This window comes from Balaenoptera ricei, chromosome 16, assembly GCF_028023285.1.
Source record: "Balaenoptera ricei isolate mBalRic1 chromosome 16, mBalRic1.hap2, whole genome shotgun sequence".
Classification (NCBI taxonomy): Eukaryota; Metazoa; Chordata; class Mammalia; order Artiodactyla; family Balaenopteridae; genus Balaenoptera; species Balaenoptera ricei.
In genome coordinates, this window is record NC_082654.1 from 66,848,127 (window position 1) to 66,861,736 (window position 13,610).

Sequence of the window (13,610 nt, forward strand, 5' to 3'; positions counted from 1 at the left end):
GCTTTATGAACATTTTAATGAAACAGATATAACATTTTCCACAAAGGATTAATACTATTTAACACCTCCCCGCCCCTAAGAAAAATGAAACACAATGAATAAATAGCAATATAAAGAGAAATAGAGTTGAGGAAAAGTTGGGAAATATTTATGTCCATCTAGAAAGGCCACAAGTTTGCTGTGGCCAGAGTAAAATTTGGGTCTGAACTTTTAGGCAATCAGGACAAAAATTGAGTTTGGTGTTTCTATGCTAGACAAACATGACTCTAACAAATACTATTGGAGTAACAAATGTACATAAATAAAAACACAGTGTTCTTTCTTCACTTCCCTCTCTTCATTTTACCCATCTGAATACTGTTAGTTTTACATTCTATATTTCTATCTCAGTTCTCACTTTTGCCCAGAATTATCCCCAAAAACTCTGCTAACTTTGATTTTATCTTCTGATTGCCATCTGCACTTACAGGTATTCAATTTAGCTTGATATATATATATATTTTTTTTGCTTAATATGAATGTCTTTTCTCTTTGCTGAGACTATAAGCCCCTTGAGAACAAGGACTATATCATATACTTTTTTATATCTCTCGAAGATTCTTGCTTTCCACTTGACATATATTGGTTATCTAATAAACACATCCATTATATTGATGTCTTCAGTTGTAGCCTTTAGTGAATAGACTTTTAAGTATTTGGCTTATGAAGCGGACTTTAAATGGGCAATTGGTAGGGGTCAGTTTGTCTGTATATCTATCATCTGAATTTGAATTCTTGTTCCACAATTTAGAAGCTGTATGTTATCAATACATAGTCACTTTGAGCATCATTTTCCTTATCTTCTTAAGGGATAACAATAGTACTTACTTCATAGGGTTATTATTAATCCTGTTAACCATATTAATGAGTATTAAATGAATTAATACAAGTAAAATGTTCAGAAAAGTAAACATTAAGTGTTAATTATTATCATTTTGTTTTAAAGCACTTAGTATTAAGTCATTATTTCTGGAAATAATTAAATTCTGGTGGCAATTATAGAGCACAGTCAATTGTCTGCCCTCAGAAAGTGAAAGTATATGACAATAAAACCATGTCATCATTATAGAGAATTATGTTTATATTCACAGTAGCCTGAAGGCATATACTTATCTGAAATCTATATTTGATTATTAAATTTAAAACAAGTGACCCCAAACTACATGTTTTATATTACTTAAAGTATTTATCTGTTAAAAGACTCTTCTTCCTATCCCTTTATGGTAGTACCAAGGTGTCATATTAGTTCACACATTTTTCTTCCATAACTGGAATCAAATGCAAGGAAAACATTAATAAGGGCTACTACCCCAGCCTTATGTTATTCTTCCAGAAAATGATGAAGTACGACAAGGGTTCATTGTGAAATAGCCATGTCTAAAATCCAACAATGGTTCAAGAAACTCAAGTTTGGAGTTTGTTAAGGAGGAACTGGCAAAGAGCTTTGAAGGATGTCCAGTACACTGATCTTAAGATTTCATCAAATCCAAAGGTGAAAAATTGTCCACCTCACAAAGATCTCAGGTTTTTCTCCAGATAGCTGAAGTTCAGAGATATTCAGTGTCTTTCCTTAGACCTCTTTGTTATAAGTGTAGTCAGAGTAGAGCTGGGATGGGTCTCTAGGCTCTTGGCTCAAGACAATAATTTCCTTATTTTATAAATGAATGTAAAATAACACCCATAGATAATGAATATTACAAGTGTCTTGGTCAAGAACTGCTAGAGAGGACTTTAGAAACCATATTTCCAGCTTCCCACTGCGGTGGACATGCTATTCCAGTAATTGCGTTATAGCAGAGCAGAACGAATAGGGTTGATCCAATCTTTCACCATGTTTTCATCAGACTGTTTAGGGCAGTGTCTTTATGTATCTGTAATTGAAAGCAAATATATCATTGATGTAAAACAATAAGCACAGATGGAGTATATTTAAAACACAGTTCATTTCTCAACATCAGAATCTGACTAGGTATATATGAATTAATGTAATTACTCATGGTTGAAAGCAGCAATTTGGGGCTTATATTTGGGCTATTTCAAAATGAATCTTGAAAAGATCATGTGGTATTTAGTTTGAATCTTTTATTCTGACTTTTCAGTTTTTCTCAGGAGAAATAATAGTGATAGTTAAAGTATTTTTGATCCTTAGTATTCTCTCTTTCGGTGGAATTAATTCTGTCTATCTATTTAATATGTATTGCCATCACAAATATCTGTTTGTTTTTATGTTCCTAATATCCATATTGGTTTTTACTGATGACATTTGATGACATAAATGTTATTGTAAATTTTAATTATTAGTCTCAAATTTTAAAATTACTTGCAGGCTATCTAATGAGAATAAATCACATTTCTTTTACCTACCTCTCGGTATGTGTAGTTTTTTTGTCTTCTTCATTGTCCTTTACCACATCTTCAACCCAGATACAAGGAGCGTCTTTGTTGTTACAAATCAGAATTACTTTAGATATTTCAGTTATAAATTCTGTATGGTGGTCGTGGTGCCAGGATGAACAGATGTAATGATATTAGATTCAGGATGCTAGAGCTTCTTTCCTTGCTGGATTTATTAATTGTTTTAAATTTATAGCATAGTTTTATCACAGTTGTAGTAGTGGCAATTTTTAGTAGAATTGTGACTTACAGAGTATTTTACTGGCTCTTGAATCCCACGTGGCTTATTAAAAAATGTTTTTTACATGGATGTTACATATTCAGATAGTGTGATGGAGTAAAATGATAATGTAACTTCCCAATTATATTACCTTGGGCTTGTGGAAGTTCAGGGAGAAATAGGAGAGATTGTTAGTCCAGTGGTTTAATAAAATTCTCCTAGAGACACTAATGGAATCAAGGCACTATTTAATAATCATTTGTTAATAGCTGAAACTAAGGAAGATTTATTTGAAGATGTGAATTTAAAAATAAATGTAAAAAATTTTATTTGGCCACCTGCGCATAATGATGAAAACATTTGTATTACCTTCACAAGGAAAATTATATTTATTTTTAGTTTAAACTATATATTATTGAATATGTTCTGAGTAACAGGAGAAGCAGAATCTACATTGTTATAGAGGTTATCTTCCTGCCTCCTTTATGTAATGTGCTCCCAGATCCCATATCATTTGTGTAAGTCATGGTACTTCTACAAAAAATATCCCCACATAAAATCATCAAAGGAAATATTCTGCAACCTAAGCCATGTCATTGCCAGTTAACATTTTCTGACTGTAGATGATTGGTCTTTTTTTCACATTGTCATTACACTGGTTACTTTATTGACTGTTTATCTATATCATTTTTGCTTCAATTGACAACCTTCCCTCCATCTTTGGCCAGTTGAAGTTTATATTATGGATATCTACTTATCATATTTTTGTCATAAGTTTATAATATGCTAGGAAAATTGGAAATGAAAATACAACATGAGTATTTGGGAGTATTTATTTTTTGAAGGATTTTTTCTTTCAAATGTTCATGCTTTTTAGGAAACAATGTATAAAACTTCAAGAAAATAATGGATATTTCTTTCCATTAAGTTGCGGACTTGGGATATTGAAGGAAATTTCTACACAGTGTGAAATAGCTTATGCAATTTTTCTGTTTAGGAATAGGAAAGTACATTCTTTTCCTCCTGTCTCCACACCCCTTATTAAAACATATGAGCCTAATTATATTGATTGTGGTCTTTGTTAACATTTGAAAACGTGCTATTGGGTGGTAGGAGCACATTCTTAGAGTCAGGAGCGCTGGATTTGAATCCCCAACTCTACTATATAAGCCTTGGCAAATTATTCAGCTACCATGATTCTTATTTTCCTTTTTTTAAAATGGTGGTTGTACCTGTTTCCTAAGATGGTTTGAGAATGAGATGAGGACAACACAATGCCTATTACATCATAAATTAGTCCTTCCTCTCTCCCCAGCTCCAGCTTTTCAACAGTTAACTTATTACTTGCTTTCATGGATAATAATATAAGTGAATAACACAGCTGATTTAAGATGGTTTTCAGAGATTTCTGTTGGAAGAGCTAGTGGGGAGCAAAATCTATAAATAACACAGTTTGTTAGGAAACAACCTGACCATTTTATGTATAGTTGTCCTTTGTTACACATTCTTCTAATCAAGAAAAATGTTCATCCAGGCTTAGCAAACTAGATTCACATTGGAATAGGAAAGCACAAGAAGAATTTTAGACTAGAATAAAAAGCAACTGAATGGCTTGGCAAAAGTAAATTCATCTGAATAATATTTTGCAAAATTTAGCATGCCTTAGAGATTAGCTCCAGAGATTCTGACTCAGTAAATCTAGTATGGATCCAAGGGATTTGGGCTCATTTTGATTTCTTAATAGTAGCTTTGACACTATGATAGGTGACAAAAGTTTAAACCAATAACTAGAAAAAATATAACTTGCCAACTTTATCCATTCATATTATTTTAATAGTATTTTTCATATTAGTCCAGATAAATAAATTCCCTAACTGAAACTGACTGAAAATGATCACTCTAGTGTCTATAGACCTGCTCAGAACTAGAGAGTCCTTTCTTTTATACAGTCTGAGCTAGAGACTGCACCATAGAACCTTTAAGGCCGTGTGCTGCATTATGCAACACAAGATATGTGTAAATCAGTTTACAAAAGATAAATTAGTGAGTGGTGTTTCAGATTAGAAAACAAGAAGGATTTACTTCAAGGGTCCTTTATCATATAGTCCCTTAATGTATTTGAAATATTATTTGATTTATACAAAATAAAATTTCACTTAATTTTTTGGGAAGACACATATCATATAAAAGAAAATCTATAAATAGATGGGAGAAAGGAGGAAGAAATTCAAGAGTTCTCTAAGTCCTAGATGGCTGAGGCACTCTTTTGCTTTAAGGTCACCATCTTTAATAGAAAGGTAAATAATCAACTGTGGACTTTTTTAAACATCAATTTTACCCTAACTTAAAAATGTTACATATAAGCCTCTTATCTCATACTAAAATCATTATGTAAGCCATGAGAGACCTTTACAGGTAACCCATCACCGTTTTGGTATATATTTTTTAAATTTTCAAATATTTCTTCCCCATTACAGTTGATAGTAAAATGAAGCACAATTGCTGATTGTCAGTCTACTCCACCCTTGTGGGTATGTCAGGGTTTTGAAAGCCTTGACTCTGGATCCTCTGCCTTTGGTACCTCTCTAGTTAGGGACAGCTGTGGTGAGTTGAGAAGGTAATAAAAGTAGTTGGAGGCTCTTACTTGCTGCAAGACTAACTTATCTGGATTTCTTACTGTATTATCAACCCATCTGGACCTCGGGACTTTTTATGTGTTACGAGGTGGTTATACACTTACCCTGACTGATAAACTGTTAAGAGCTATAGTGTAAGATGTTATTGTGTCTACTCTAGAGATTTATTATCCTTTTTCCTGAGGCTGAATATCTGCTGGTTCCGTTACTTTTTCCTTCATTGGCTACCGTCTACCCAGCAGAAAATCTACGTCTGATTTTCTTTCTTCCAGCTTACTAATCATTCACATCAGGTACCTGTTTTCATGCTTCCAGTTTCTTTACTTATTTTTAATGTTGAGTTTGAGAGATGATATCTGTCTTCCAGTCAGGAGCAGAGAAAAACATATATTCTTAATCCCATATACAGTGGTTTTATTTTAGAAAATATTTTTGCAAAAAAGATTCTATTTCTAAGCAGTTTGTGGAGTCATAGTCATACTGATCTGATTTCAAGTTAGGATTATGTCATTTGTCTTGAATGTTAAATTTGGGCAAGTTTTCTTTCCTTCTAAAAATATAATTTATATGAAAATCTGTCTGATTTTGTGGTTTTGGGAGTAGGGATAGAGACTTGATAAAATGAGCTGATCAAAAATATTATTTGCTTATTAGCATATGTTTTTGCATCTGTACATCAGTTTGGATGAATTACATTTCATTTTTATTGGAAGGAGAATAGAGAAAATTATTCTCTATTAAGATAGATGTAAAACTTCATGGTTCAATAAGTATTTTTGCTGAAACAAAAAAGGAAAAAAAAGAAAATTACAAAGGTTTTTTCCAATTAGCTCTGAATTGAATGTGTGTTCAGTTGAACATGTGTTAAACATATGTTCAACGTTGCACTATGAACCTGTTTTATAACTCTATGCATAATCTCGATTTTGATCTTTGTTTTTTTTGTTTTTGTTTTTTTTTTATGCTTCTCAATTTTATTCTGTACCTTGGGGACTATATGCATCCAGTTCTTGGAAGCAACCGTTCTACACATTTACAAATGATGTGATTTGTTAAGAAATTTATGACTTGTTATACTTTTTGAATAAAGAGTTTTAATGTGAGAGCCCAGAGTAGCACACAGAAAGAGTCTATTTAGCCCATATATTATACAGATAGAGGAACTGAGTTAAATTAGGGATTACTAAACAACATGTCAAACATTTTTTCATTCTATTTACTATCTGGAAATTGGGACTTTCATTCTATTTACTATCTGGAAATTCTCTGGCCCTGATCAGAGAGGGAAGGCTTTTAGTATAGTGGAAAGACTAATAGGGTCTGAATTTTGAGAGTAGTTCAGCTCCACCAATTATTAGCCCTGTGTTCTTGGGCAAGTCTCAACTTCTTTGAGATTAATGTGTCTTCATAGATTGGTTATGAAGGGAAAATGAGATAATTTATGTGGAATATGGTTTGTAAACTTCAAAACACTGCTTAAATGTGTTTGCTGTAGCTACCGCTGTTATTGTAACCATGTTGGGCTGAACTGCATTTTTCAACTCCAAACATAGAAACATTTCAGTTGTTTAAAGAGGTGAGTAGTAGACAGGAAGGAAGACATGGGGTGGTTAGAAAGAGGAAATGGGAGATTACTGAATTCTGAAAAAGACAGATTAGAAATAGGGATTTTAGACACAAATATATAAATTGCAAATGTATGGTAAAGATTCCAGACACAATCTCCTCTAGCAGGTTTTCATTTCCGCAAAGCCCCCACACCCCGGGACATGGCAGAATAAAAATTAAGCAAACAAGTAACCCAACATCTTTTTTTTTTTTCCTGTTAAAGATCCTTTGGGTTTAATTTCAAATATGACAAATACCAAAATTCTTAGTTTATTTGGCTCTTAATGTACGTAATAAGTCCTCCGATGCACAGAGCTAAGAGCTCCCATGCACCTGGTTCCAAGGTGACTGCTTCTATTTATAGTTGTTCACTTCAGATGAACTTAAAATGTTTAAGAAAGAAAGCAATTTGCTTCAGGAAATAAAGGGCATATATTTGTGAGGCTCCCTGGAACCTTTAAAATTTCTAAAAATCATTTGTCAGTTTGAAAATGTCTGGAAAGAGAAGATATAAAATGCTTATTTACACAAATTAAAAGATATTTGAATCTTTGCAAGGACAACTTCTATGAGAAAAAATTGCAAGTGACATTTTGGTTTACATAATAAATAAAATTTTGCATCAGATTTCAGATCCACACATAATAGATTTATAGTTAACCCTCTATAGATTTGCAAACTGCAAAGCAAAATACCAGTGTAGAGGATTAAGAATACTCTGACAATAATACAGTGCAAGGAAATCAGAAATTGAAAAAAAGAGATTAAAATTAAACTAAAAATGACAAAATTTTCTGAATAGCAAATAATTTATGCAAAATATGTTACAAAATCTGGAATGCCAAATAGTTGATAACAAGTGCTGTGACATTTAGTTTCATTTAAATTAGTAAGAGAGTTTGCTCTTCCAACATTTTGTTTCTTTCCCTTCTGACAGTATATTTTCAACAAAAATTTGCTCTTGATTTTTTAAATTCATTCTCTTTGAACCTGCCCTTAAATTTGCCATGATAAACCTGCATAAAACTACACTTTTGAATTTCTTTGGAAGAAATTTAAAAAATTGAAAGTTTGACATCGGTTTTCACAAATTCTTTTCTTCATTGTTTTTGACTGTGTTTGATCCCTATTAGATTGACATCCTCTCAACCTATTTTTGATGTCATGAATTAAAAATGACAACATAAAAAAAGCACTTCTCCTAGTGTAACAGCAATTAAAACTTGTAGTTTTATATTAAAAAAAACCACAAAAGGATGTGTGAATACCATAGATAAAATAACAATATTTTCAAACAGTGACCTGTGTCAAGCAAACAACAGAAACAAGTTGATTATTTCAGCCTCTGAAAAGTCAGGTTTTCATAATTTGATTGAATTAACTTTATAATACAATTGGATAATCGATATATGATCCGGGGTGGTTTCAAATTACTCTGGATTATTTTTCAGATAATTTGGAGGTGAATCTCATTATGAATAGCAATATAAACAATGTAGAACATATTAAGGATGTTTACAGTCTACCTGCGTGATAAAGTTCCACCATGGCTCCTATCTGTATTGAATCAGCTGTAGATGTTTAGAGTTCTCTCCCAGGAGAAAATGGATGTAGCACACAAAGTGAAAATTTTCATATATTTCCTTTCAGATGTTCCTAAAATACAGCCTCGCCATTCTAAATGGGAAATTGTCTTAAAACCAGGCACATTTTGCACTGATGGTTATTTTTAGGTAAACCACTTTGGGTTAATTAAGAGAAAAATTGCTACTGTACAATTATTATGCTTTATCCTCCCACCTTGGCCTGAAGTAATGAGAAGTAACAGAGTTTTTCTTTGTCACTGGCAGCTGCACCTTTTAAGTATATCAAACTCTGTTGCTGTGGTTACGGCCTTTGTTTCCAGTGATGTTTTGTCCATGCTTCCCCCCACCCTTAACAATGGGTTACTCAAAAGAATGAAATAATGAGTCATTCATTCAGAAATACGTTGTTAAAATATCCCTCTTTATCATTACATTTCACTGCTTAGAAACTAGGCTGTAATTCAAGGCAACAGTTAAGTCTGAGAAGTGTTAAAAAATCTTTGATTTTTTTTCATTTATAAGAAAGACCTGTCTATGTAATTGAAGAACTTCTTACAAGTCTCAACAAACCCTTTTTGGTTAATGTATTATTTCTGGACCAAGTAGATAAAATTCTACGCCGTAAGCATGATAAAAATCGTGCATGTTTTGCACAGCACAGAATTTGAGAGTCAAGGTTTCTGGGCACAAAAGCAGTAACAAAACAGTCCCTACAAAACTGAGTAACTCTGAATAACACAAGAAATAATTTTTGTTAATTTAAAATTTTAGAAACTGAAATACATAAAGTTTGTAAAGTAAAATGTAATTAAATTATGGTACTGTACATACGAGTTGTTTCTATAATTGAAACTTTACAATATGAAAAATACATTAGCTCTGTACAGTTTTTACAGGTAGGTAGGATGAGTTTTGAGAAAAAAAGATTTTTTTTTCAGGGTCATACTCTAAGTCAAAAAAATACTGCACAACTTAGCTAATTATAAAGTGTAGAGTTGAAACAATTCATGTCTTCTTTATTTCATGAATCAATCTTGGATTTTTGTTTATTTTAACAGGGGATTGTTTTCTTTTGTTTTAGAGTCCACAATGAACAAATCTTCCTCATTTTGTCCTTGAGGTTACAAAGTTTGATGGCAACCCTTGGTTACCAATTAGCTCAGTTAAGCCAGCTGCTGTTTATGGTCACTGATTCGGCCAGCTGTTGTGATTGTGCTCAGGTCCAGTTCAGTCTCTAGGTGTGTTTCCATCGTATCTTCCTGTGCATTCGTTTCAAAGGATTTATGAGAGAGAAGTTCATGATGCACCCCACAGTAACTTATTGTGGGCTGGTCGTATGCCAGAAAAGTTGACACATTCATTGATAAAGGTATCTGGGGAAAAATGACACGAGAAAAGTCAGTTATAAAAAGACAACTTTGGGGGCAAGATTTGGGGAATGTGAAGTGCTGACCTGACTAACTTCCATGGGTATATCTGTGGCTCAAGAGTCCCCCGCTATCTCACTAATGTCCCTCATTCTCATACTAGCACGCAGAATGCAACAATTCTAAAGCCTGAGATGGAGCTGCTCAATTCTTAACTAGAACCTTCAGGTAAATAGGAACCTAAGCGATTCTGAAAATACTAAAAGTTTTGTTAGAAAAGTCAGAAGAATGCTTTTCCTCAGTGAGGAAAATTTGTGGTTTTGGAACTAAGAAAAATATTATTTGGTTACTTATGGTACTGGAATACAATTGAACAGTGGTTCTCAAACTTTATCATGCATAAAAATCACCTCCCCCTTCTTCAGCTCCAACATCCACTTCCCTGATTTTTTTTTAATTTAGTAGGTCTGAGGTGGGACCTGTAATTTGCATTCCTTATAGTTCCCATATGATACTGGTGCTGTTAATCCACACACCACACTTTGAGAACCACTGCAGAAGAGAATTGTCTAGGCAAGTCATTCTGGCTCTTCTTACCCAATAACTTCTTTTTTTTTTTTTTTTTCCCCACATTTTAAAGTGTTTTTACCTATATGATCTGGATACTATAACTTAATATTATTTCAGAAAAGCTATAACATTGTAACATGCTATGAAATAAAGAGTAGGGTTATCTTCATGATGGTCTTTTTTAAAAAGCACCTTTTCTTCACTCCCATAGGTGCTCTTTTGGACAGTAGCAATGATGGTGCCTGACTGTGCCATGATTGTTGAAATAGTCCTGTACTCCTGTGGCTTTGTCACAGCTTGGCCACTGTCAGTAAAGATTGTGGCTACGTATCCCCTGTCAATACCTTCTTAATATTTATTTTGCCGTGAGCATTCTTTGAAACATTAATGTCTGTAGCTTGATCCATATATCTAAAAACTAAGGTTTAGAGAACTCCCAGGAAGAAACTCTGGCTTCTGTGAAAGTCTAAAAGCAACAAAGGATGACGCTAGTTTGAAGGAATCAGTGATATATATGTGGAAGGGACTCTTGCTAATTGCAGCTTAATGAAAGGAAGCAAGTTCTAAAAATAGGAAAGAGCAAGAGTGACCATTGTGAACAGAAGGGAAACGTGTGTTACAGACAAAAGGTAGTTTGAAATGTAATCAGATGTCAAAGTCTAGAGATTATTCCCATTTTTTTCAATAAGATTAAAAAAATTGTTCTAAAAAGTAGGCAGTTTTGAGGAAACTTCAGCCTTGATCTCTGTTTAATATCCTAATTACTAATTCATGTTGTTGAATTACCTTGGATAAAAACTTCCACCATTCTTATTTGGTGGTGGATAAAATATATTTCTCTTTGGTCACCTCAGACTAAATTCCTCTGATCTCAGCTAAGATTGGAGCCCAAAGCTAAGAAAAGCAGAATGCCTAGATTTTATTCTTTTATTAACTCCTTCTTTACTTTCTTAGTCCTTTTCTTCATACATAAGAATCCTTTTTTCCTCGTCTTTCCATCCCTATCCTTCTACCCTTATTTAGTTTTCCTTTAGTAAAAATTAGTTGAGCTGTTATTTCCTTGTTTTCTCTTAAAGTATTCACTTCTTTTGAGATTATAATTTCTTTTTAATGTGAACATTTCAGTGTATCAAACGTGTAAGGCTTAGTCCTTGGAGACAGAAATGTAATCCCCTTCATCAAATTACATTCCTGAGAACTCTTCCTATTTATGTGAATTTTTAAAAATTTGAAGCATGCTACCTGATGTGTGAATGAAAGACATCATACACTTTAAAAAAATGGTCAAGGTGATTGAAAGATCATAAAGAAAATAATACGATGCTTCCAAAGATGCTCATTTAAAATAAGGAAGAACTCCTATTGTTACAGACAAAATAGCTCAGATAACTAAAATACAATATATTATTATGCAAAAGTAATTGTGCAGCATGAATAGATTTGAGTTATAGGATGTTATTGGGTATGTGAGTTTAACATTAGCCTCTGGGAAATCAATGTTGTGTAATGTGTTATGGGTCATATATCTGTAGGATTTTTTATACTTGTTCTTCTTTGTCATGGAAACTTATGCTTTATATATGCTATATCATTCCTGGCTTACTTGGAATTAACTCTACTGTGAATAATTCATAATTTTTATGGTGATGATTTATGAAAAATAATAAACCATGATACATTTATTCTGTGTGTGTGTGTGTGTGTGTGTGTGTGTGTACACAATTTCCTGCTTGATTTAGTATCTAGAGGCTGCTGGTATCCAGAGTGCAAGTCTTAATTTGAACTATATCAGTTAGGTAGTTAGCACTCTTATTTATTAATAAATCCCACATATTTTCTTTATAGAGTTTCTTATTTGGGGATATGTTTTATTTTAAAACACCTAACCCCTTGGTTATACTTTTTTAATGTCAAGTCATATTTTTCATATTTTAATCTTTCTGAAATTGGGATGGTACTTATAATTAGTGTGGATGTTTAACATGTATTTTCTTCCCCGCAACTGAAAGTGATTCTTAAAGTTGATGATATCTTAATATCAAGAAAATAACATACTAAGTTGTATTCGTAAGTAGAATTTAACAGCTAAACATATCTAAATACAACATCACAGTAGATTTTTCCCAGGTTGACTTAAATGATTTTGAAAATCTGGAAGTTAGCATTAGTTATATTCACGTGTATATTCATAGGAATATACATATGTATTGACATACACATATACACAGTATATAAAGACATACATAAATACACATGTATATAATACACACATATATATAATCTTGTGGCCAGTTACTTATGATTTCAAAATTATTTAAATCTGATATGGAAAATGCAAATTTTGGTGATATATTAGTTTTGGACAACTATTTCATATTTGTTGTATAAAATATAGATGTATACTGTATATATAGAAATATTATTTACACACACACACACGCACACATAGTGGCTGGGTAGTGATGGAGAGGCTATCCACTGGCATTAAGCAAATATCTTGAGGCTCAGATACAATCCATGTAAATCCATTCTTGTCACCCAGTCAGTAAACATAGCAGCCCTTTCTCCTTCCTCACATAATCGTCAGTCATGTGACCTTGTGCCCTGTGTTTTCTTTTCCCTTTCCAGTCTGACCTGGGTATTCTCTATCCATCCTCTCTGTCTGTGCCCCTTTCTGCATTTTTACCTGATTTATATTAATGTGCTGAAGCAGGAGAGGCACACAGCCACTCTCTCCCCTATGGACAGAGTATTCAGCAGGACAGTCCCAGTTTATACTTATTGTCCCATTTTGGAAAATAAATCACTTTAGTCAACCTACCTGAAGATGACCCAAATATGTTAATTTATAAAATGAAAATGAACAGCAAGGGCAGTAGGAGATATAAATCTAATAAGCCTCTGCTTCCCCAGACCTTTTGTTATAGGGCTCTATTTAAAGTGTCCGTAGTCTTCTCGTCCTTTCTTTCTGAGAGAACAGTCTCTTTCAGTGAATTTTAGCCTGATAAACTCCTATTTATAATTACTTATGGTTTCCTTCGATACTTTAGGTCAGTATTTTTCAGGTGAGTTAATTATTCTTAAGGCATAACTTATAGCGATCCAAGAATATGAAAACTTAACTCCCCAGAAAGCAATATCATCTAGAGTCTGAACTAAGAAATCATTATATGCTCTTCTAATGATGAGA

The 13,610-nt window shown here is 33.0% G+C and overlaps 2 protein-coding genes across 4 annotated transcripts in view; one reads left to right on the forward strand and one right to left on the reverse strand.

Annotated features, from left to right (window-relative positions):
* CTNNA3 (catenin alpha 3) overlaps nt 1-13,610 on the forward strand; it is a 1,736,704-nt gene that overhangs the window by 601,688 nt on the left and 1,121,406 nt on the right. The gene's annotated exons all lie outside the window — the stretch shown is intronic.
* The window catches only part of LRRTM3 (leucine rich repeat transmembrane neuronal 3), a 179,934-nt gene continuing 175,970 nt past the window's right edge, over nt 9,647-13,610 (reverse strand). The window contains exon 3 of the mRNA XM_059900016.1: nt 9,647-9,856. Within this exon, the coding sequence (XP_059755999.1) occupies nt 9,647-9,856 (210 nt within the window). The remainder of the gene's footprint in view (nt 9,857-13,610) is intronic.